The 26124-nt window shown below is 42.4% G+C and overlaps 2 protein-coding genes across 8 annotated transcripts in view; both read left to right on the top strand.

Moving 5' to 3' along the window:
• Positions 1-1289: 1289 nt before the first annotated feature.
• Positions 1290-11298, top strand: LOC123994393 (polyglutamylase complex subunit TTLL1-like). 4 transcript variants are annotated; one of them, XM_046296924.1, is made up of 11 exons: positions 1386-1403; positions 1512-1591; positions 1882-2009; positions 2422-2630; positions 2890-3070; positions 4954-5091; positions 5875-5983; positions 6132-6275; positions 6435-6521; positions 7810-7973; positions 9471-11298. In XM_046296924.1, the coding sequence occupies exons 3-11, from the start codon at positions 1897-1899 to the stop codon at positions 9601-9603; spliced, it is 1278 nt and encodes a 425-aa protein (XP_046152880.1). In that variant the 5' UTR covers positions 1386-1403; positions 1512-1591; positions 1882-1896; the 3' UTR covers positions 9604-11298. The 4 variants fall into 4 exon arrangements, with proteins under 4 accessions (XP_046152881.1, XP_046152879.1, XP_046152878.1 ...); XM_046296923.1 differs by having other exon boundaries at positions 1291-1591; positions 1889-2009; XM_046296922.1 differs by having other exon boundaries at positions 1291-1591; positions 1880-2009.
• Positions 11299-11568: 270 nt separating this feature from the next.
• The window catches only part of LOC123994391 (protein kinase C and casein kinase substrate in neurons protein 2-like), a 35287-nt gene continuing 20731 nt past the window's right edge, over positions 11569-26124 (top strand). For all 4 annotated transcript variants that reach the window (XM_046296919.1, XM_046296917.1, XM_046296918.1 and 1 more), the window contains exon 1: positions 11569-11690. The gene's annotated coding sequence lies outside the window, so the exon portion shown is untranslated. The remainder of the gene's footprint in view (positions 11691-26124) is intronic.

Below are 26124 nucleotides of genomic sequence, written 5' to 3'. Positions count from 1 at the left end.
ATTAGTCAGGTCAGTGCACACAAACTTTCCTCATCCTGAAAAGGTGTCATCTTCAGGATTCACTGCACAGGATGGGCTCAATGAGGTTTCAAGATACAGTGTGTACGCGCGTGCGATACATAAATAAACACACAAGAGTGTGTGTGTGTGACCCACATTAGTGCATGTCAGTTTTTACTAGGAATCTCGATGTGAAACACAAGAGAGTTTAGTGTTGAACACACCCCTGGCCCTGCTCACCTGTCCCTAAGCTGTTCTGTCCCTCTGCTCACGTCCTGTTGGAGAGGTAGTCGCAATGCAAATGGTGGATTTACATTACTCAAATCAACCAAACGGATACCATTGCAAAACAATTGCTTCCTCCTTTAGTCATCTTAAAATATACATTTGATTTTGTAATATTACATAATGTCTTTACAAATGTAATGTCTCAAACCAATCCAATGAAAGGATGGATTTGTCATTAGTCCTGCTTTAAAATAATTAGCAAATAAAAAGAAATACAATCATGTAAAATATATGTAGTAAAGATACTATGAATTATTTAACTATTAAATTAATAATAGTATTATTGCTAATAACATCATATATTCCTAAGCTCTACAGCATGATCAAATCATAACAATTGCGGGAAAATATTATTTGTGGATAGTAATGTTTGATAGGGGTTTGTCAAAACAAGGTGATGTCATCCTCTTCACCAAACAAACCGAAGGTCGATTTGAAGATCACACAAACAAAGACAGTATAATTTGCCCCATTTCATTGTAACATTTTTAAACAATGATAATGATCCTATCATTATTCATATTTTGTCATCGAGTTTCACATCTATGGAAGAGCAGTACTGCAGTCAATATGTGTCGACACAATGTTCCTTGTCTGACGACAAAGGAACAGGTGCATTGTAGAATAACAAAAATGTCAAATTTACCTATTTTGTAGATTAAAGTAGACGCCGCCCTGTAACGCAAATGATATGGCCATTATAGAACAATATCCTGAATATAAAAATATTTTGAACATTTCACAGTTGTTTAAAATGTTCCTACTTACAGCAGCGTCCTTTAATCTTGTTGTTTTCAGGTAACTGCCACAATCATCATTTCAACATCCACGCCTATGGCAGTTACACCAGGAAGATCCTTGAGGAGTGTTTCTCTCAACAACCACTAGAGGGAATCATGAGGCGCAAAATGTCCCTGCATGCTAAAAATTGGACCATGTGCATTTAGCGCCACCCTGTGGTGGAACGAGCCGGGAATATTTGACAGTTCGACGCGTCGTCGGTTGCTAGGTTATTCACCCGGAAGAGCACGGTATTCATCTTCCAGCTGACTGGGATGGATCGATAAATCAAGATAAGAGATAACTAGCATCCACCCTTTTAGCAGATTACATGGGTGAAGTCAATAAATTGAGGATTTCTCCTTTATAATTTGCATTAAATTCCCCTTGAAGGCGATTGAACCAGACATCACGATTGGATGACAAATCATTCCTCTTTGCAGGTGTCTCAGGCAGGGTGGATCCAGCATTCTGGGACTGATGACCGGTGGTCTGACAAGAAGATTAGAAGATCGATTTCCAGGTAGCTAGCTAAAACTGTTATTTGGTGTGGAAGGATACATAGATACTTAGCTAGCTGACATAACGCGATTGTGTTCAATGCTTTACAGGACACCAAAATGCTATCAAAAGATAGTTGTGAATATAGCACATGAATTCAGTGTTTTTGCGAGATAGCTAACAGCAGTGGCTCAAAACAATAGACTATTAACGTTAGTTATACCTATGTTTATTACACGTGCTAAGCTCATCTGTGCATGTGTGTTTATGCTTGCATTGGTGTGTGTTTCCGTGTGTGCGTGTGTGAGAGAGACTCTAGGAGGAACCATGGCTAATAAGGTGAAATGGGTGACCGACATTGAGAAATCCGTACTCATCAACAACTTTGAGAAGAGAGGATGGACTCAGGTCACAGAGAGCGAGGATTGGAACTTCTACTGGTAGGCTGTCATTGGAGCTATGGAGCTTTCTCTGAGTGACAATACACAGTGGGTGCTTATGAATGCCAGTGTAGCACATACAGAGATCAGGGTCGTGTTCAGTGTGCACAAAACAGTAGAGAAGAATGCTTTGCTACTTGGTCTTGTCCAATAAAAACACTCACCTTCTTTTTTAAACGTTTTCTTTTATTTGTGCATACTGAACACAGCCCAGGACAACATAAAATATATTGCTTCAGGGGTAAATTAGACAAACTGCAATGATGTGTAACTGTAAATAACAGATAATGTCATTCAAAAAAACAGAAATTCCTGATTAATCACAAAAATCCCATCCCTGACTGACTACCCCCGCGAATCTCCATCAGCCTTGGGGAAACCCTGTTTATGATCCGTCTATGCCTCCCTATAGGATGAGCGTCCAGACCATCCGGAACGTGTTCAGTGTGGACACGGGTTACCGTCTCTCGGATGAGCAGATGGTCAACCACTTCCCCAACCACTACGAGTTGACCAGGAAGGACCTGATGATCAAGAACATCAAACGCTACCGCAAAGATATGGAGAAGGAGGGAAGCCCGCTGGCCGAGAAAGACGAAAACGGGAAATACCTTTATTTAGGTGGCAGTTATGAGCTTTCCCGTACACGCACACTGCTTACTTACAGTATATGTAAATAAATGTGGATATAAGATACATTTCAATTTCAGTTGCACCTGCTACAAGGGGCTCTGACTAGAAGTGGCCCTTTTTTGGGGTCTTGGGCTATAATAGCTAAACTCACTCATTATTTTGTGCCATTAAACAAATGTCATCAATACTGTCCTTTCATATTTCTCTGTTTTTACACTCTCTCTCTCCCTGTCTGGTTGTGACCCAGACTTTGTGCCGGTGACGTTCATGCTTCCGGCGGATTATAATCTGTTTGTGGAGGAGTTCCGTAAGAGTCCTTCCAGCACGTGGATAATGAAGCCGTGTGGGAAGGCTCAGGGAAAAGGCATTTTCCTCATCAACAAACTTTCCCAGATCAAGAAGTGGTCCCGAGACAGCCGTACCTCCACGTGAGTGCTGACACACACACCCACAACCACACCCACACATACATACAGTTGAAGTCGGAAGTTTACATACACCTTAGCCAAATACATTTAAACTTGGCTTTTCAAAACTCCTATAATTTAATCCTTGTAAAAATGCCCTGCGTAATGTCAGTTAAGATCACCACTTTATTTTAAGAATGTGAAATGTCAGAATAATAGTAGAGAGAATGATTTTTTCCAGCTTTTATTTCTTTCATCGCATTCCCAGTGGGTCAGAAGTTTACATGCACTCAATTAGTATTTGGTAGCATTGCCTTTAAATTGTTTAACTTGGGTCAAATGTTTCGGGTAGCCTTCCACAAGCTTCCCTCAATAAGTTGGGTGAATTTTGACCCATTCCTCCTGACAGAGCTGGTGTAACTGAGTCAAGTTTGTAGGCCTCCCTGCTCGCACATGCTTTTTCAGTTCTGCCCACACATTTTCTATGGGATTGAGGTCAGGGCTTTGTGATGGCCACTCCAATACCTTGACTTTGTTGTCCTTAAGCCATTTTGCCACAACTTTGGAAGTATGCTTGGGGTCATTCTCCATTTGGAAGACTCATTTGCGACCAAGCTTTAACTTCCTGACTGATGTCTTGAGATGTTGCTTCAATATATCCACATAAATTTCCTACCTCATGATGCCATCTATTTTGTGAAGTACACCAGTCCCTCCTGCTGCAAAGCACCCCCACAACCTGATGCTGCCACCCCCGTGCTTCACGGTTGGGATGGTATTCTTCAGCTTACAAGCCTACCCTTTTCCCTCCGAACATAACGATGGTCATTATGGCCAAACAGTTCTATTTTTGTTTCATCAGACCAGAGGACATTTCTCCATGTGCAGTTGCAAACCGTAGTGTGGCTTTTTTATGGTGGTTTTGGAGCAGTAGCTTCTTCCTTGCTGAGCGGCCTTTCAGGTTATGTCGATATAGGACTTGTTTTACTGTGGATATAGATACTTTTGTACCTGTTTCCTCCAGCATCTTCGCAAGGTCCTTTGCTGTTGTTCTGGGATTGATTTGCACTTTTCGCACCTAAGTTCGTTCATCTCTAGGAGACAGAACGCGTCTCCTTCCTGAGCGGTATGATGGCTGTGTGTTCTCATGGTGTTTATACTTGCATACTATTGTTTGTACAGATGATCATGGTACCTTCAGGCATTTTTAAATTGCTCCCAAGGATGAACCAGACTTGTGGAGGTCTACAATTTTTTTCCTGAGATCTTGGCTGGTTTCTTTTTATTTTCCCATGATGTCAAGCAAAGAAGCACTGAGATTGAAGGTAGGCCTTGAAATACATCCACAGGTACACCTCCAATTGACTCAAATGATGTCAATTAGCCTATCAGAAGCTTCTAAACCATGACATAATTTTCTGGAATTTTCCAAGCTGTTTAAAGGCACAGTCAACTTAGTGTATGTAAACTTCTGACCCACTGGAACTGTGATACAGTGAATTATAAGTGAAATAATCTGTCTGTAAACAATTGTTGGAAAAATTACTTGTCATTCACAAAGTAGATGTCCTAACCGACTTGCCAAAACTATAGTTTGTTTACAAGAAATTTGTGGAGTGGTAGAAAAACGAGTTTTAATGACTCCAACCTAATTGTATGTAAACTCCCGACCTGAATTGTATATACACACACACACACACTTCTACTAACTACTGATAAACATGTCCTGTGTGTGGCTGCCAAAGGTGAGTCTTTGCTTGCATTTGCATTGTTCACAGTCAGTCTTATGTCATACAGGTAGTATTACCCCACTACTCTGGAATCTGCTGTTCTCAACACTGTTGTCCGTAGATGAGATGTCCATAGATAAATGACTGATGCTCCGTTTCCTTTGTGTTTGCTAGGTTTGTAGCGGCCTCAAGTGGCAAGGAGGCCTATGTCATCTCTCTGTACATCGACAACCCACTGCTGATCGGAGGCAAGAAGTTTGACCTGCGTCTCTACGTGTTGGTTACCACCTATCGACCTCTCAAGTGTTACATGTAGGTTTATGATTAACCTAAAGCCTACAGCCCGGGTTCATTTCCCTCAAGTCCTACCGCCCTGAAATGACTGGATAGGTAATAGATAGATAATAACTTAATTGTCCCCATACTAATAGAAACATAGACAGTCTGTTACATGAAATGCAAATACATCATTATAAACAGTGCAGTATGCATATACTTTTTCATAATTCTGTAATTATGAAAAAGGTGTACCTGTGGATGTATTTCAAGTCCTACCTTCAAACTCAGTGCCTCTTTGCTTGACATCATGGGAAAATCAAAAGAAACCAGCCAAGAAAAAAACATTTTCCTGAAAGGCCGCTCAGCAAGGAAGAAGCTAGTGCTCCAAAACCACTATAAAAAAGCAGTTTGCAACTGCACATGGAGAAATATCCTCTGGTCTGATGAAACAAAAATAGAACTGTTTGGCCATAATGACCATCGTTATGTTTGGAGAAAAAAGGTGAGGATTGCAAGCAGAAGAACACCATCCCAACCGTGAAGCACGGGGGTGGCAGCATCATGTTGTGGGGGTGCGTTGCTGCAGGAGGGACTGGTGCACTTCACAAAATAGATGGCATCATGCGGAAGGAAAAGTATATGGATATATTGAAGCAACATCTCAAGACTTCAATTAAAGCTTGGTCGCAAATGAGTTTTCCAAATTCTGTAAAACATTAATAAAGTATATTGCCACTAGGATCAATGATAACTTCAGCATTTGATCAGATCAATATTTGACAAATTGGTCCATTTGAACCTTTGTGTTGCTTCCAGGTATAAACTGGGTTTCTGCCGGTTTTGCACAGTGAAGTACACCCCCAGCACTAGTGAACTGGACAACATGTTTGTGCACCTGACCAATGTGGCCATTCAGAGACATGGGGTAAGTGTGTGTGTGTTGTCAAGACAGATAACATATACACAACCCACTAAATGGGCCTAAAACAGGCAGAAATGGCTCCTACATAAATATGTGAGTTTCTATGCGTATATATTTCTACGTGTGTACAATACATCTATACACGTTGCAGGATGACTATAACCATGTCCACGGTGGGAAGTGGACGGTCAGTAACCTGCGTCTGTACCTGGAGAGCACCAGGGGGAAGGAGGTGACCAGCCGACTGTTTGACCAGATCCACTGGATCATGGTGCAGTCCCTAAAGGCTGTCGCTGTGAGTGGTCACACACACATATGGAAACAAAAACGTGTTCCCCATTTTATCCCTGCTGTGTTGCAGCTGCTCTTCCCTTTTTCACTCCTGTCCCACACACTCAACGCACTAACTTCCCTTTCCCCTCTAAACACTCCCTCTCTCTCTCTCTCTTCACAGCCCGTCATGAACAATGATAAACATTGCTTTGAGTGTTATGGATATGACATCATCATCGATGACAAGCTGAAGCCATGGCTCATTGAGGTGAGGCGCCCACCCACCCATACACAAACACACTGTAATTACATGACATTGGCAAAAATGACTTGAAGTAAAAAAGTCTCTCTTATTGTGAACATGCTATAGATTTACTCACAAAGTCTAGTTCCTACTAAGATGATCTCGTGTCAAAAGTTTTTTTTTGTTCTGCATTGCTTGTGAAGTGAAACCAGTGCTGCGTTCCTTTCTCTGTCTAGCAAGTTTAATGTCCTTAGGGTTGACCTTTCTCTCTGTGTGTGAGTGTTTGTATATGTGTGTGTGTGTGTTTGTGTCTGAGGTGTTTGACTAAAACCTGCTCAAGGCAATGTACAGGAAACAAACCGTACTCTGGTTCACCAGCAGTTATGTATGTTTTTAGGATTTAGGAATGTCACAATGAAACAATTGTCTGTTGTTATGACTTTGTAAACTCCTTCAATCTTCTCTATCTGCCATTGTTTGCATACTGAGTCGTTTACTTTCTATTGGTTTCTCACTGTGAATGTCTGGCTGAGTACATGAAGTCGAACGTTCTCGGAGGGTACTAGAGGAATTCAACTTTTGACTTGAACAGGAATAAAAACAGGTCTATTTTGGTAGATTGTTTAAGTTTCCCTGGTCCCGTATTCACTAAGCGTCCCCGTGTGTAGGAGTGTTGATCCGCTGTGAGATCCTCTGGTACAGCCACCCGGGGCAGAATAGCCGGCATGCCAATGCCAAGCCCTCATTAATGTGTATTGTAGAATAACAGCTGAGGAACCAACCTGCAGCAGTCTCTCAGTCTGCAAGGGCTGGGAAACAAGGGAGTGATTCCAACCAAGCTTTGTGTGTGTGTGTGTGTGTGTGTGTGTGTGTGTGTGTGTGTGTGTGTGTGTGTGTGTGTGTGTGTGTGTGTGTGTGTGTGTGTGTGTGTGTGTGTGTGTGTGTGTGTGTGTGTGTGTGCTCATGTCTTTCTGGGATTGATCTCTCTTTTTCTCTCTCTTAGCTGTCCATGTGAGTGTCTGTGTGCCAATATATTTACAACCCACACCCACCGTTGCTGCTAATACATTGTCCGTGTGGTACATTTCCTGCCTGATAAGCAGCTCCCAGTTCCTATGGGGACCGATAGGAAATGAAAACAGTGAAATAGTGAGGTCATTCCTGCCTGTTACTAGTCTCCAGTACTTTGTACTCTACTCATACTCAGGACAGAACTTTCCATGCTGGCCCGTGTGTACATAATGACTAATGCTTATCCTGACCTGTGCTCTCTGCTGTGTGTGTGTGTGTCTATTCCGCGTCTATCCTCCAGGTTAACGCTTCTCCGTCACTCACCTCCAGCACAGCCAACGACCGGATCCTGAAGTACAATCTGATCAATGACACTCTCAACATCGTCACACCCAACGGGGACATTCCCGACTGCCGCTGGAACCGCAGCCCACCCCGAGAGGCCCTGGGCAACTACCAAGTCCTGTGAGTGACAGCCCCCTCCTCCTATCACAGCGCTCGAGGGAGAAAACAGGCCTAAGGCGTGTTCAGCAGGACGCAGCGTTTCAGAATATTTAGATAGAAATATGCTATGCTTCTCTGACATGTAGAATTAGGAATCAAGTCGGATCTAATCATGGCATTTCTATCTGCAGCATTTGACAACATTTGACTACGGAACGTGGCCCAGGGTAAAAAAAACACACTATTTGTTAAAAAAAAATGAAATGGTAGAGTGCCAGATGAGCAGGGTTTGACGTTTTGGAACTATTGGTCCGTCAAGCCAGGATTAACAGTTAGAGAAAATATCTCTAACCGTGAACTGATTTAGGATCAGATGAACTGAAACAAGCCATCTACGATTCACCGCATAGCAGCTTCTAGTCATTGTTGCTAGCTATCTGACCGATCAGAATGACAACACACAGCCTTTTACCTCAGAGTTACATTTTTGTTGTGATGTTATTACTATATTGTCTTTATACTTCCTATATCTGGCATCTTTAACTTATTTTATGAGTTGGAGAACACTTTTTGAGGGATCTTAGACCATTCCTACATACAGAATCCACAGGAGGTTGGTGGCATTATAATTGGGGAGAACAGGCTCTTGGTAATGGCTGGAGCAGAATGAGTGAAATGGTATCAAAACCATCAAACACATGGTTTCCATTTATTCTGTTCCAGGTGTTATTATGAGCCGTCCTCCCCTCAGCAGCCTCCACTGACAGAATCCTTCCAGATCCTTGATATACTTCGTCTGCGCTTATAGACTGCCCTATTCAATTCAAACCACAGCTTTTCAATAGGTTTCTACTTTTGATTTTGGGGCCAATGAACCATCTCTTTGTGGATTTTGATGTGTGCTTGGGGTTATTGTCTTGCTTGAAGATCCACTTGCGGCCAAGTTTCAGCCTCCTGGCAGAGGCAACCAGGTTTTTGTTAATAATATCCTGATACTGGGTAAAGTTCATGATGCCGTTGACATTAACAAGGACCCCACGACCAGTGGAAGCAAAATAGCCCCATAAGATACACCACCAAACTTGACAGTAGGTACTGGGTTCTTTTCTGCTCATGCGTTCTCATTTAGACACCAAACCCACCACTAGTGTGCGTGGCCAAAGATCTCTATTTTTGCTCGTCTTTATCAAGGGTGTCAATAATTTCGTACCCCACTGTAAAAAAGTGATATCTCGGACCTAAAACTGTTCTTCGGAGAACCCTTGGAACACAAAAGAGTTCTACCTGGAACCAAAAAAGGTTATACCTGGAATCAAAAAGTGTTATCCTATGGGGGCAGCCGAAGAACCCTTTTGGAAGCCTTTTCTAAGAGTGTACTCTCTCTCTCTCTATCCTCTGTCTCTTCCCCTCCCTTCCTGCCTCCGTCTCTCTCTCCCTCCCTGCCTCTCTCTGTCTTCCCCTCTGTCCCTGCCTGTCTCTCTCTCCCTACCTCCCTCCCTCTATCTTTCCCTTCCTCAGGTACGACGAGGAGCAGGCGCTGAGCGAGAATGTAGAACGTGACCTACGGAGTCGCTCAGGCCAGTCGCTGGGGTCTAAGGGAATGGCGAAGGGGGGAACAGGGCCTCGCCCAGCTGCCGCCACCTGGAAGTGAGGTGGTATTGTCCAAAGCCTCACTGTGCCTCACTGTCCCTTCACTGACCTCTCGTCGCTCTTCCTGTGTCATTCATGGGGGAAAGAGGGTCGGGGGCAAGGGACGACCCAGACAGAGGGATGGAAGGATGACAGGGAGGGAGAGGACCCAGTAAGCTCTGAGGACCCTACCACAAGCAAGGACACGTGTGTGTCAGTACAGAAAGGATCACACACACTCACGTTTAGCAGAAGCTCTGTATAATACACCAAATTATAGTATTTATCAACCTTTTATATAACAATGGGAAGGGGACGTTCTCAGATGACTGTTAGAGGATTTCAATCAATGCACATGTTTGAATAATGTTTTCATATATTGTTGTGGAATTGTTTTACTTGAATGTTTTTTTTATGTTTTCAAGCAGAATATTTGCTAGGTTAAGACACATCGGCGTGTGTAATTATTCTGTTAATGTCTGAAAACCGACAGGATTCACCTCTTTATTTTGAAATGTATGACCAGAAAAGCATTTGCTTTTTGTTGACTGTATGAAACATAGTGTAATGGATAATGCTAACAACAAACAAAAGTAAGACTGGAATGTGAGCTTTGAAGCGTTTGCTTTTCAAGCCACTGGAGTCGGCTATAAAGTGTATAAGGCTACAGTATGCATAATTACTTTTACAAAACTGAGAGACTTGTTCAATGTTTGGTTATACAACTTTACTTTTTAGTTGTTACTCATAAATTTACCTTTGGGATTAAGAAATGCTTTTACAGTTAAATATCTGGATATAAAGTGATGAGGTCAGCTCTTCAAACATTGAAGTACCTTTCATTTTGTGTTGTGGATGACATTGCCATGCCAACAAATATTTTCCTGTGGTGTGACCTTGGAGGGGTGACCTCGAAACCAGGGTTGCGTCCCAAAGGGCACCCTATTACCTATGGGCCCTGGTTAAAAGTAGTGCACTATATAGGGAATTGGGTGCCATTTGAGACACTGACCAGCACACCCTTGGTCTGCCTGTGTGTTTAAGATAATCCCATTCTGGTCACAGTGTGTGGTCACCTCGAGCGGTTGGCATACAAGAGACTAAAGCTGAAGCTGACTAAAGCTGAAGCTGACTAAAGCTGAAGTGGCTACTGAGCTACAACAGACTGAACCATCTGATTGTGTGAAAGTGAACATGATGTAATAACCCATAGAGTATCTTTATTCATTTCTTATATACAGTACCATACATCCCATCCCACCCCACCTCACTGTGGTCCCCAGAGTTGTTAAAGGGATAGTTCACCCAAAGGAAACCAATATGTCATTTTGTAATTTGGGTGAATTATCACTTTAACAGTCACCATTAGGTTTAGCCTTGAATTATTTGGACTTTTTTGTATAGAAGACTGTACCATGTTTTATATATACTAATATGGTGCTGCTACCTTTGTCTTACAGATGATTTTAGTACACAATGAAATATACTGTTACATTAAAATAACGTATTTTTATGTACTTTTGACAATATTTGGTTATGCATTTCATGTCATCCTTTTACCCTCATTCTTTGTTAAATACAGGTAGCTGCAATTATGTTTTATATACATGTACTGAATATAGGAATTATAACATGAAATGTTTTTGGTTTTTAAAGGTATTAATAATTCCTGGTGCCTCAAATGTCTGCATGTAATAAATCCAATTAAACAATGGGGGATTTGTGTAAATCTCTATTTTTAGGGGTCACCTGTGTGCATTAGACAGACTCCCACACCTAACACGGACTGTGTCAGAGTACTCTCTGAATTTGAGAGGGGTCACATTTCCCCATCCCTCAGCTGTATACCAAAACAAGTGGCAGGGCTGCCGTTTTGCTAAACAATATCAGTGGCCATATATTCATTGTGTTTGTAGTTCTTGACATTTATTGAAATGAAAACTACTATTTTGAAGGTTTTCTATTTTGCATACCGGAAGAGATGGTGGGTGCGTTGATGCTGCGGCTCCTGTTGCTGGTAAGAAAAAAAACGGGTAAAAGGTTAGCCAGCTAAATACAGCTAATTTATTCATTGATTCGCGTCTCTGAAGAGGAGCGGAACTCTTCAAGGTAAAGTGATAGCATGTCTAGCTATATCTAATACCTATTTTGTTCATTTGGAACTTTGGTTTTTAAACTTTACAGCAACTGTACGAAAGTTTTTCTATGTAACATTACCAGAAGCAAGCTATTTAGCCAACGTTAGCCACTACTATCCAACCAGCTGGAAGGTGGGGTATGAAACAGCTAAGTTAACGTTAGCTAGCTAACGAACTATGGTTGACATAGCAGTACAGTCGGTAGCTAGTTAACGTTACTTGTTATGGGTCCTGGTAGATGGCTACCTAGTTAGTTTGGTAGCTAGCTAACGTTAACGTCAGCTAATGCTTTTGTTAACTAACAATGTTTAAGATAGCCCGCTACCTAGTCCTAGTAAACTATTACTGGCATAATAGCCAATTGCTTACTTACTAGCTAGCTCCCTAACTAGGGAACTAAAATTGGATCGGGAGTATTTTGTTAGGGTATATTTTTAGTTGGCTCAAGATCTGTCTGACTACAGCCCTTGCATCGGTGACTGATGAAAGAAGGGCGGGGCAGGTATCAGAAGTAAAGATAACCCCGCTGTCATCTCATGCAGTCTAAATTCAGAGTCAACTAATCTCCACAAATGTTCTGTGTCTAGCGATCTTCTGTCACAGGGTAAAAGTTTCTATCTAAAAAGAAAGTTTTCACTTTAAAACTGACTTATGAATTCAATCACTTTTTTTTAACTTTAAACAAAACCTTGGTTCACACCTAATATAAATCATTGGTTCACACTAAATGGCCAAGTGGCACTGTTAAAATGTGTGGTTTAGGTTTGGCTTAGGTTTCAAATCTGATTTTAGCAAGATGCATTTTAGAAATAGGAGTTGACCCAAAACCTTCCCTTGAGAGAAGTGGAATGGAAGTGACTTTTTGGACCTGAATGCAAAAACATTCAGGAGATGAAGATTCTCAAAGTTGACTGGACCCATTTTGATCTCATTTGAAAGCTTAAAAAACAGGGTTGTCAAACTATAGGATTTAAAGTACCATCCATCATCATTTTTATCATTCGTCACATGGAAGTTGGAGTGGCATTGTACTCATTTTGTTTCTATGGTGACCGGGCCCTTAACATCATGCCAGCACAGCACATGGGCTTCCACAGGAAAGTGACTGCTCGCATCTGTGATGTCACTTAATCCAGTATTTCCCCCCATTATGTGTCTCCCTCGTTTGGCACTTTAACATGGACAATGCCTGTAAGAGTGGAACAAATACCATTGTTTAAGCCTGACCCTTGGTCTAAGGTTTTTGGGTAGGGTTGACTGCTGGTGGTGTCAGTGACTTTGTTATCCAAGTAGAGAGAATCTCTCAACATTGAGTTCTTGACTCTAACACACTGGGGACGGTTTTTGCCATACAGAGAGGGTCCACTATAGGCCCCATTCTGTCATTGTAAGATCAACAGCAGCAATGCACAGCTTCATCACCAAGGAGGACAAGGTTGACTGACTGACACAGCGAAAAAACAATCCAAGTTTCCAAACTATGGTTGCTATGGAAACACTTCACTCCTCTAAAGTCGATTGGGTAAACTTCTGACTTGCACACAATCTTTTAAAACACCCCCATAGGGATTTATAAATATGGTGTCCTACTGTGAACTAACATAAGAATGGTAGGGATGGCAGCAATCATTGCAAAATACATCTCAACACATGATTATTTTAGGAAACAAAAGAAGGAAATGGAAACGGATATATTTTTCTTATGAAAAAAAAACTACCTCAGGACTACAGTAGAAGGACATTTGCTAATAGGTAGATGACCTAGTAGCAAATTGTACCCTAGTCTTTACATTCCATTGCCATGATAAGACTCTGAAGAAACAGTGGTAACATTCACCCTATGCAGGCCTGTGTCTATACTAAGGCCAGAGAGTAGAACCATAGAGATTACAAGTTTGGCCATTTCCATTTCAGCAAAATGACAGATAATTCCATGGCAGCCATGTTATCACCCCCTGGAAGAAAGCATAAAATAATCCAGAATTGTCACAATGATCCACTAAATCCCTACATCTGAATACTCCTCAAGAACCGATCATTCAATGGTCAGAGGCAGCAACAGGACATTCAGTGTTGTATCCCAATTCTCCACACTTTTCCAAAAGTGTGCACTTACTAGCACACTTCCCGTCATGGGTTTAAAAGCATTGGAAGGGTCAAAGCATTGGCTAGAGGGAGGTTCCACTGTTTAATCCATGAATTGTGTTCAAGTGCTCACTTTGGGAGAAGGGTGGAAAATTGGGACTTAGCCAGTGGCTTCTAAACAGGGTTCATTTGATGTTTAGTGTATGTATACATGTAGGCCTACTTGTACAATGTATGGCTGGTCTTGGCTCCATTCCACATGTGTGATATCTCCTACTACTATAGCCCTGAGGCTATATGTAACAAGGCTCTCAGAGTAGGAGTGCTGATTTGCGTAGGTAGCCTTGCGCGAGCCTTGGCAGATACCAGAGGTACACCCCTGGACAGGATGCTAGTCTATCGCAGGGCCTTACCTGCAATCTATCTCCTTAATACTGAGTGCCAAGCATAGATGCATTGGGTCCAATTTTAGTATTTTTGGTAGAACTCGATCCAACTTCCAACCTTCCAATCTCAGGGTGGACACTCCTACCACAAGGCCACTGAGTTGGTTGGGGAGCGCTGATTTAAGGATCAGTTTAATTCTTAATAATAAATCATACATGGACAGGGGGAACCTGATCCTAGATCAGCAGCGCTCCTACTCGGACCTGGACCTCACTCTGGTGTCTGTGTTCTTCTTTCTTCTCTTTTAACTTTACACCCAAAAGAGAGGAAGTGTTATTTTCCTGGTCAGGCCAAACTGTGTAACATCTGTGATTGGGGCCTCCCCTGCTCACATAGTCAGTGAGTCACTGGCAGACAACAAGGAAGTGTCTCCTTTTGTAACAGGGAGACTAATCAGACACGACACCCCTCCAAGGTAACTTGTTGCCAATGTGTGTTGAGGTAGACTACTCTGGATCAGTGTAGGGCTGTGACGATATCTGTATCGTGACATTGTTTCCATGGAAACCATGAAGCAGACCAACCTCTTTGGTCTGTTAACTTGGTGTAACATATTGTGTTCTATAACTTGGAAAATAAATAAATGGAACTCTGGATGATGACATAATGATGTTCCAACATTAGGGATGTTTCCCTAAAGAAGTCAAATCTGCTTTGTGTTTTGTTTCCTTGCCACAATAGTAACGAATATCTCCATACTGGTATCAACCTGGCCCTTGATCCGTGTTTGTTTTTCATCTTACAATGTATTAGGTTAGTGCAAAACTAGGGTGGCTGATCAGAAATCAGAGTTTAATGGCAGAATGGGCAGGGAGATTTGTGATTATGTCAATCTTATCATAAGCAATGCCCTGCGACATGTTGTTGCTGTTTGATGTGTGTGAACTCAGTTTCAGGGACAGGAGCAGAGAACAGAGTGGTGAACACACACTCCCGTCTCTAAATACACACCACTGTTTTTGTGTGAGAGGTGCTTATTTATAAGGGCATGATTGTGAGATCTATCTGGGGCTGTGTTTGAGAACACACACACACACACACACACACCTTGCTTGAGGACAGACATGTTTGTGCCTGTCAGCAGACATGCTTGGGCATGACATGCTTGTGAGCTTCGCTTTATTGCCCTGCAGTGGTGTTATGAACAGATCAGCATCCTAACATGTGTACCCCACTGTCCCTGTTCTATTAGAGCACTGTCTGTCTCTGGGGCTGCTAAAGAGTACAGACCTGAAGCTATGAATATTGGGATGGACAGGGTCTGTTTGCCAGGATTGTGTGGCTGAGTTCAGACCTGTAACCAGTAGTACAATGCCCTGAGCCCAGAGTTGCCTAAGAGCATTCCAGCACTGTCCGTCTACCGCAAACTGCTATCTGTGGAGAGTAGTCAACTTCAGAAATAGAATAGAAAATAATTGATGCCCACTCATAGACGGTAGGCTATGTTTAGCCGTCCACCCATGTCATTTAGCCAACACTGAGGATCCTCTCTATTCAGTTTCACTCTATTTCCCACATTCTCTCTCTCTCAATCACTGCCTCTCTATCGCACTGCCTCTCTATCGCACTGCCTCTCTATCGCACTGCCTCTCTATCGCACTGCCTCTCTATCGCACTGCCTCGCTATCTCACTGTCTCTGTGGTAAAGGTCAGTGGAGTCTCATGTCTGTTCTGGGTGCAGCAGGGCTGTAGTGTGTCATGACTCAGGCCCCTCCAGTCTCAGGCTCCTCAGTGCTGCCGTTCACTGGTCATGTGCATTCAATTACTCCCTGGGTGACCCATCTCTGTCTCACTGACTTTGGGAACCTGTATTTCTATGTGCAGCTGACAGCTGTCAAATCCGAGGGGGCCCCTGTATCCCTTGATGTAGGTTCATATAACCCCAGCGGGTCTAGTTCTGGAGCTAGTGGGTGTCTGTGTTTTCTCAACATGCCAGGAGAGACACACAGCATACTACCCCATGTAGACGAATGCATTGCTGCCTATACCCCACGTAGACGAATGCATTGCTGCCTATACCCCACGTAGACAAATGCATTGCTGCCTATACCCCACGTAGACTAATGCATTGCTGCCTATACCCCACGTAGACTAATGCATTGCTGCCTATACCCCACGTAGACTAATGCATTGCTGCCTATACCCCACGTAGACTAATGCATTGCTGCCTATACCCCACGTAGACTAATGCTTTGCTGCCTATACCCCACGTAGACTAATGCTTTGCTGCCTATACCCCACGTCGCCCAATGCATTGCCCACTGTAGACCGTATGCAGTGTATTCCAATGCTGTACGCAGACCTAGATTTGTTCAGTGTATCAGAGGCTATTGGACAATGTTGGAACTTGATGTCTCTGCTGCTGGCATTTGTAGAATTGCACCATGCTTGGTACACCTGGTCTATAATTGTAGTAATATCTGAACATGAAATGACTGTTTGATCACGTCACACGTAAGCCTAGTTCCCTATTTCCTTCATCAAGAATTGAAACTTGAGCAGTTGTCCATTTGGAGCAGTTGTCCATTTGGTGCGACGTCTTATCTGTGGCCTCGTTTTGCAGGTGTTTGAAGACCACCACTCCTAATTCTATTCTTAGGAGGATACACACACACAGAGAGACACACACAAATCCTATACCCTTTACAGACAGACTTTACGGTATGTTGCCTATAAATAAATAAAAAAGTACAAAATATATATATACTCATGTTTTTCAGAGGGTAATACATTCTTGCTGGGATAAACCTTTTATATCTCCTGTGCACATACCGGCAAGTTTAGGAGTGGCAGTAGACATGAGCCGATATGGTTGGACGTCTATTTGAATAAATCCATTGAATATACACCATTATAAATCCTACACTGGATTTAGGCTACATTATTGCGTGGTAAATGTTTCTGATCAGTGATAGATGAGCTATACCACCTCCAATTATTTTCCCAGCCAGAGAATAAACCATACACGGCATACAGGGGGAGATTCAATTATACAAAATCACATTGATTAAGACAAGTCACAGGCTTTAGGTCTGGAGTTGGCCTAGGTTACTAAGCCACTGAAAAGGAAGAGCAAAATAATCTGTTTGTTAAGCTACATAACCTGCTGGAAAAATGTTCTGATCAGCGATAATAAATGAGGCAACTAGACAAGATGATCATGAGTAGCACTCACCTCAATTTAGCATTTCACCAGCCTAATTGTAGCCTAACCAATATCCAAACGGAGATTCAGTGAAAAGAAAATCAGACAGTGATGGATGTTCTCAATACAAGTCCTCTCGCTAGTCTCAAAGCAGGGTAAAACGGTCCTGAAATAGTTGAACACACACGGGTAGGCTATTGCTTCAAATGTATTGTAACAATTGGATGACTTTGGGAGTATCAGTAAGCAACAATTTGATGCCTTCAATTGCACTAGCCTATTTTATTCTAATATTTTTGTCATTCAGTGATATTTATTCCCACAGTAATTCTTTATGGATCCATCCGGTTGTGGTTAAGAAAACAGTGCATGCTATGCAGAGCTGGGTGGAGTGACATGCCTCAAAGTTTAGAACTGGCTGGAGGATAGCAGTAACGGGCGCTGCCTAGCAACCACCAAGAGCTTAGGAACGTAGTGCGTGCCAGTGCTGCCTCAGCATTACGGCTAAATTTCATACTAAGCCGTAGGCAGACCTTTACCTTAATAATGACTAGGTCGGTTGGCAGAAATAAAAGTAGAGGCTTGCCGGCAATTCCTTTCATATATAAAAAAAGTTGGCGGGAAAACGTCTTTGATTTGAAAGGTGTACTAGATGGCTTCTTCTTTCTGTTCCTCTTTCTCGTTTTCGCTCCCTCTGTTTTGTGTCCGGTGTATGTATGACAAGTTGCCTAGAGAAGCTGAGTGGACTTCAGACTCTGCAGTCTGCCAGGAACAACACTAGGGGCCTAATTCCATTTTTGTTCCTCCCTGAAGTATGTTCTCTCCCCCTGAAGGATTCAAAGGAATGAATTGCTTCCATGTAGGTTAATTTCCATGAGTGTAAGGGGTCATTCATTAACAGAGGACAGAACATAAAAAAATGTTTGATAACACTGCAGTTCCTCACAATAAAATGAGAGCTCTTAATAAAGTTAAGCTCTTAATAAAAGCGAAGATGTCCTCTAGCCCACACTTGAACCAATTCATTGTTTTTCAATCCTTCGGTGTGTAAAAGTAACGGAGTGAAAACTTGTACATTATTAGGATCCCCATTAACTGTTGCACATGCAGCAGCTACTATTTCTGGGGTCCACATAAAATAGGCATGACAGAGTACAGAAAGAACAGTTATAGACAAGAACAACATAAGTAATATTGTCAAGGCAGAAGGAGTCAACAAAAATAATACTATTTACTCGCTTCATACTACAGTGCATTTGGAAAGTATTCAGACCCCTTCCCCTTTTCCACATTTTGTTACGATAGACTTTAAAAACATTTTTGATTTAAATTCTTTTTACGCACAATACCCCAAAATGACAAAGTGAAAACAGTTTAGATTTTCTTTGTGCTAATTTATTCAAAGTAAAAAAAAAACATACCTTATTTACATAAGTATTCTAGCCTTTTGCTATGAGACTCTGAATTGAGCTCAGGTGCATCCTGTTTCCTTTGATCATACTTGATGGTTCTACAACTTGATTGAAGTACACCTGGGATAAATTCTATTGATTGGTAAGTTCTATTGATTGGCACACACCTGTCTATATAAGGTCCCACAGTTGACAGTGCATGTCAGAGCAAAAACCAAACCATGGGGTGGAAGGAATTGTCCGTAGAGCTCCGAGACAGGATTGTGTCGAGGCACAGATCTGGCGCCGGGTACTAAATTATGTCTGCAGCATTGAAGGTCCCCAAGAACATAGTGGCCTCCATAAATTGAAGAAGTTTGGAACCACCAAGACTCTACCTAGATCTGGTTGCCCGGACAAACCGAGCAATCAGGGGGGGGAAGGGCCTTGGTCAGGGAGGTGACGAAGAACACGATGGTCACTCAGATAGAGCTTCGGAGTTCCTCTGTGGAGATGGGAGAACCTTCCAGAAGGACAACCATCTCTGCAGCACGCAACCATTCAGGCCTTTAGTCCTAAAGGACTCTCAGACCATGACAAACAAGATTCTCTGGTCTGAAGAACCAAGATGGAACTCTTTGGCCTGAATGCCAAGTGTCACATCTGGAGCAACCAGACACTGCTCATCACCTGGCCAATACCGTCCCTACGGTGAGGCATGGTGGTGGCGGCATCATCCTGTGAGAATGTTTTTCAGCGGCAGGGACTGGGAGGCTAGTCAGGATCGAGGGAAAGAGGAATGGAGCAAAGTACAGAGAGATCCTTGACAACCTGCTCCAGGCTAGGCCATAGGTTCACCTTCCAACAGGACAACGACCCTAAGCACATAGCCAAGACAACGCAGGAGTGGCTTTGGGACAAGTCTCTGAATGTCTATGAGTGGCCCATCCAAAGCCAGGACTTGAACCCGATCGAAAATCTCTGGAGAGACCTGAAAATACCTCTGCAGCGATGTTCCCCATAAGCACAACAATTTTCAAAGATTTAGTATCTGGTGTCACCACCCAACATCTCAACCATGCTCAATGGGTGAGTATGTTTGAGTATGCAGGTCATGGAAGAACTGGGACATTTTCAGCTTCCAGGATTGTGTACAGATCGTTGCGACATGGGCCCGTGCATTATCATGCTGAAACATGAGGTGATGGCGGCGGATGAATGGCACGACAATGGGCCTCTGGATATCGTCATGGTACCAACATTTTTGAGAAATAAGCTTTTTGTGCAAATGCAACATTTCTAGGATCTTTTATTTCAACTCGTGAAACATGGGATCAACACTTTACATGTTGCGTTTTATACTTTTGTTCAAGCTCTGGTCTTGTCTGTCTTGATTACTGTCCGGTGATATGGTCAGGTTGCAGCAAAGAACAGGCCTAGCAAAGCTGCAACTGGCTCAAAACAGAGCAGCATGCCTTGGCCTTAACTAAAAACAGAACAAATATCAACAACATGCATGATTATTTTTTTTCTGGTTGAGGGTTGAAGAGGGATTGACTACTTCCCTCCTAGTCTTTAAAAAAAGAAATATTTGTTTAGAACAATCCTAACCACTTGTATGATCTATTTGCATACATTTCAGATAGTGGGATATGTCTATGGGTTAGGGTCGAGGGATATGTCTATGGGTTAGGGTCGGGGGATGTGTCTATGGGTTTCTTCACGGGACTCAAACCAAAGAAAACAGATTTAATGCTTCGATCAGTTATAGCGCAATATCATCACGGAATGCTCTGCCACCAGGAGGTTGCTCAGGCAAAAATAAATGTAAAAATAATACATCACTCCAAAGCTCATTTACATTTTATGCTACTTCTCACAGTATTTGTTGTTAACAAAATCTGAAAATTCTCTGGATACATTCAGTAACACAAGAATATTCATTGACATTTTGGAGTAGGTGCAAGATAATAAAAACTGATTTAAGGGTTGAGTTGGAGGTTTAACTGGTCTCGCTAAGTTGCCATGCATATCTCCAAGCTATGCACAGTTCCTATGTAATTTCAATGCACTTTAACTGAAAGAGCCTTCAACTATAAGGTGCTTTTTTTTTTAGCTCTCCCAGCTTTGAGATTGAGGAACTGAAGCAAGTGCTGTTGCAGTTGTTTGTTTGGAACACAGCCATGCGTCCCCAACGTCACACAATTAATATTTACACAATCCAAAAACAGTCCATTAAAAATCGCAATCTGGGTCAGGTTGGCATCATTTGAAAGCTTATTCTGTTGCCAACATGGTTCGTTAAGTTTGATAAAATATGATCTTCCAGTGTTAGGCTTTCAAAAGGCACTAAAGACAAACAGATTGTAATTTTGGAGTCATGTGTGCATTCATGTGCGTGCTCCACACCTAATTTTCTTGTACAATACAACAAACGGGCTCGTTGTGTTCCGGACAACCCAGAGTATAACTCATGTCATCCCGTAACTGTGGATCAAACATAGCGATCATAAACGTTGACACTGTAAATTCCATGAGTTTGCACATTTGGACTGGTTTCTATTATAATCCTCAACGTCTCATCTTTCAGAACACGTCGACTTCTCTCGTTTTACAGCATTTCCCTCACTCAGACAATAACAAATGTGCAAATGTAGCCCAATTAGCAGGAGGGACGGGGTCATATTCTTAGCAGTGCTCAAGTTTGTAGCGGCTATCAGTCAAACACCCATCCAACTCTGTGAACCTGAGCTCTGACATCATGTTACTGTAACAGTCACTGGGTTCCAATGTAGGTGCTTTATGAAAACATCTGCCAATTTTAAACCCATAATAAGGGATGAATGGCTGTGAGTGGAAAGGGCTATATGTGTGTGTGTGTGTATCTTGTGAGTGTGTGTATAGAGTCAGTGCAGATAGTCAGGGTAACCATTGATTATTTAGCCGTCTTATGGCTGGGTGGGTAGAAGCTGTCTCGGCGCTTGTTTGTCCGTCTGAGAACCGATTCTCTGGAACTGTTTGCTGGACGGTAGGAGAGTGAACAGTCTGGCTTGGGTGGCTAATATCTTTGTCCATTTTTCGTGCCTTCCTCTGACACTGCCTAATATAGAGGTCCGGGATGGCAGAGAGCTCCGCCTCAGTGATTTACTGGGCTGTCGACCGATTATGATTTCTCAGCGCCGATACTGATTATTGGAGGACCAAAAAAGCCGATATCAGTAGTTAACTTAATCGGACATTTTTTTTTGTGTGTAAATAATGACAATTACAACAATACTGAACATTTATTTTAACTTAATATAATACATCAATAAATGTAGCCTCAAATAATGAAACCTGTTCAATTTGGTTTAAATAATGCAAAAACAAAGTGTTGGAGAAGAAAGTAAAAGTGCAATATGTGCAATGTAAGAAAGCTAACGTTTCAGTTCCTTGCTCAGAACATGAGAACATATGTTAAAAGGAACCACCAGCTTTCATGAGTCTTCAATATTCCCAGGTAAGAAGTTTTAGGTTGTAGTTATTATAGGACTATTTCCCTCTATACCATTTGTATTTCAGTAACCTTTGACTATTGGATGTTCTTATAGGCACTTTAGTACTGCCAGTGTAACAGTATAGCTTCCGTCCTCTCCTCGCTCAAACCAGCAACACAACGACAACAGCCACCATCGAAGCAGCGTTAACAATGCAGAGCAAGGGGAACAACTACTAGAAGGCTCAGAGCGAGTGACGTTTGAAACGCTATTAGCGCGCGCTAACTAGCTAGCCATTTCACTTCGGTTACACCAGCCTCATCTCGGGAGTTGATAGGCTCGAAGTCATAAACAGTGCAATGCTTGACACACAACGAAGAGCTGCTGGCAAAACGCACAAAAGTGCGTTTGAATGAATTTACGCGCCTGCTTCTGCCTACCACTGCTCAGTCAGATACTTAGATACTTGTATGCTTGTATGCTCAGTCAGATTGTATGCAAAGCAGGACATGCTAGATAATATCTAGTAATAACTACACATAGTTGATGATAACTAGTGGTTATGATTGATTGTTTTTTATAAGGTAAGTTGCTAGATAGCATTAAACTTATCTTGTTTTACTGCATTCGTGTAACAGGCTGTCTCCTTGTGGAGTGCAACGAGAGAGAGGCAGGTCGTTATTGCGTTGGACTAGTTAACTGTAAGTTTGCAAGATTGGATCCCCCGAGCGGACAAGGTGAAAATCTGTCGTTCTTCCACTGAACAAGACAGTTAACCCACCGTTCCTAGGCAGTCATTGAAAATAAGAATGTGTTCTTAACTGACTTGCCTAGTTAAATAAAGGTATTCAAAAAAAATCTGCAAATCGGCGCCCAAAAATACATATTTCCGATTGTTATGAAAACTTGAAATCGGCCCAAATTAATCGGTCGACCTCTAGTCCACACCACTCTAGCGCTTTGCGGTTGAGGGTGATGCAGCCAGACAAGATGCTCTCTATGGTGCAGCTGTAGAACATCCGAGGGCCCATGTCAAATCTTTTCAGCCTCCTGAGTTGGAAGAGGTGCTGTCGTGACCTCTTCAAGACTGTGGGGTGTGTGTGGACCATGTTAAGAACGTAGTGATGTGGATGCCATGAACACATCCAATATTACTCCTAGAGTTCAGCTTCCTCAACTTGCTCAATTGTCACACCCTTTATACACAACTCCAGTTGAGGTTTAGGTCTTGGAGAATGTTATGAACCAAATACAATCTTTTTAGATGTACTTAAGACCAGTTTGTTAATCACCCATTCTGATACAGACAAACTCCTTGGAATAAGAGTCTGTGAGCTCTCACTGGCTTTGGGTGCTGACATGTAGAGTGTGGAATCATCAGCATACATAGTAATTCTAGCTTCTTGTAAGACAAGTTACTCTTTATTTTTTTACAAATAATTTGCAATGGCCCAAGGAACTGCCCTGCAGGACACCACACTGACGTTAGAGAAGCTTCCAAGTTCAATTAAATAAGTAACTTTCCAACCATGTGAACGCAGGTGATGTAAAGCCATAACAAGTTACTTTTTACAAATTATGATCAATAACATCAGTCATCTGAGTCAGTGCAGTACAAGTTCAGTGCCCTTCTCTATATGCATGCTGAATCAGTAGTTAACTTGTTCAAACACAATTATCTCCATCAGTTTACTAAGAACAAGCTGTTAACTGATTGGGTGGTAGTTAGAGCCAGCAAAGGGTGCTTTACTATTTTTAGGCAGTGGAATTACTTTAGTGTTCTTCCATGGCTGTGAACACACTCATTTTAGGGTTTGGTTAAACATATAGCAAATGGGTAAAAAAACAACAACCAAGTGCAGACTTTGGAGAGAATGGGGGAAAAGACTGAATTAGGCCTCTGTGTCTAAACCTCCTCAGTCTAGAGATGTTTAGTGGTTCTGAACTGTGTTCATAGTTCACTGCGGTCACCAACTAGTGTCCTTAGGGGTCCATCCTATTTGGTTTGTACTAGTTGGCTGTGGGTTCTTCTTGCAATCTTCTCTATACCTTTACGTTACGACATTTAGCAGACACTCTTATCCAGAGCAACTTACAGAAGCAATTAGGGTGAAGTGCCTTGCTCAAGGACCACTCTGGGATTTGGACCAGCGACCTTTCAGTTACTGGCCCAGCACTCTTAACCACTAGGCTACCTGGCACCCTATACAGAGTTCTCTTCGGTTAGGAAGTCTGTTGTTGTAGCCACTAGCCATCTCTTAGTTAGGTTAGTTAGTGGTATAGTAGCAGTATAGAAAGGTAGGCTGTTTGCTCAATTAAAGGGTTTGGTCCATTTGTATGCTCCATGAAAGGTGTTGAATCGATACAATAATATGCTTTATAGAAGCCACTGAACAGGCACTGATCAGACATTGTGTGAATGGATCCACCAGGTCCACAAACGGTGCTCTGTTTATTTTTTATAAAGTTACAAACGGGATTAGCTTGGCTGTAGAATGTTGTGGTCCATTCCATGCACTGCTGTGTTCCATAGTTGTCATGGCAGCAATTTGGTGAGTGATAGACAGCAACAGCTGAGCGAGGGCAGGAGGGAGAGAGAGCACAGGAAGATCTATGATTCCTCTGGTGGCCCTTTTTCTGGTGTGTTTGTGTGTTCAATTCAAACTTTTATTTCCTGGGAGTGTGTTTTCTTATGTGGTAATGAATGGCACGTACAAAATACATAACACAAATGTGTAGGGTACAGTATAAAGGATAAGCTGGTGTGTGTGTGTGTGTGTGTGTGTGTGTGTGTGTGTGTGTGTGTGTGTGTGTGTGTGTGTGTGTGTGTGTGTGTGTGTGTGTGTGTGTGTGTGTGTGCACATCAACTTCATATTTAAGGAGTTTGATGGATTTGAATGGGAGCGCTCTATATGAGTTGCCTGCTGTGTCCCATAATTTCTGTGTCATCTGAGTACTTAATGAACATCATCTCTGGGTCTGAGCTCCTACAGCCCTCTGTGTACAGGGTGAATAAAACAGGTCAGATGACACAGCCTTGCGGTGATCCTGTACAGATGGTTCTGGAAGAGCTGCAGTGACCATTGAATCTGACCAGCCGTTCTCTATTTGTCAGAAAGGAGAGGACCCAGAAAATCAAATGTGGAATGACATTTATGTTCTAGAACTTTTGAACCATTAAGTAAAGCTGGACTGTATCAGCGGCACTAGAGAAATGCACAAATACCATCCTGATGTATGTCTTGGGCTTCTCTAGGTGGTTCTGGGCACGTTGCAGTAGGGACAGAACTGCATCATCAACACCACTGTACCGCTTGTAAGCAAACTGGAGAGGGTCTGTATAACAGCATACCTCCTTTTGTAGAATCAGCATTTCAAAGCTCTTCATCACTAGATGTTGAAGCTACAGGGCTGTAGTCATTGTTGCAGGAGCGATTGCTCTTTTTAGTTACTGGGCATATGGTGGACGATATTCCATATTGCTGGGATAGAGTGTTCTGCTAGAGAGTGAGGAAAAGCTCACAGAAAACACCTGACAGTTGATATGGTAACCCTTTAGTAGGAGACCAATGTTGTCTGGCCCAGGGGCTTATGGTAACCCTTTAGTAGGAGACCAATGTTGTCTGGCCCAGGGGCTTATGGTAACCCTTTAGTAGGAGACCAATGTTGTCTGGCCCAGGGGCTTATGGTAACCCTTTAGCAGGAGACCACTAATGTTGTCTGGCCCAGGGGCTTATGGTAACCCTTTAGTAGGAGACCACTAATGTTGTCTGGCCCAGGGGCTTATGGTAACCCTTTAGTAGGAGACCAATGTTGTCTGGCCCAGGGGCTTATGGTAACCCTTTAGCAGGAGACCACTAA

This window comes from Oncorhynchus gorbuscha, linkage group LG14 (genome assembly GCF_021184085.1).
Source record: "Oncorhynchus gorbuscha isolate QuinsamMale2020 ecotype Even-year linkage group LG14, OgorEven_v1.0, whole genome shotgun sequence".
Classification (NCBI taxonomy): Eukaryota; Metazoa; Chordata; class Actinopteri; order Salmoniformes; family Salmonidae; genus Oncorhynchus; species Oncorhynchus gorbuscha.
This window is presented reverse-complemented; position numbering and strand designations above follow the sequence as displayed.

Coding starts and splice junctions, on each gene's coding strand:
- LOC123994393 (XM_046296922.1), top strand. CDS start 1,549: ATGACCGGTGGTCTGACAAGAAGATTAGAAGATCGATTTCCAG. Junction 6,276..6,434: donor AGTCCCTAAAGGCTGTCGCT/GTGAGTGGTCAC, acceptor CTCTCTTCACAG/CCCGTCATGAACAATGATAA. Junction 7,974..9,470: donor CTGGGCAACTACCAAGTCCT/GTGAGTGACAGC, acceptor TCCCTTCCTCAG/GTACGACGAGGAGCAGGCGC.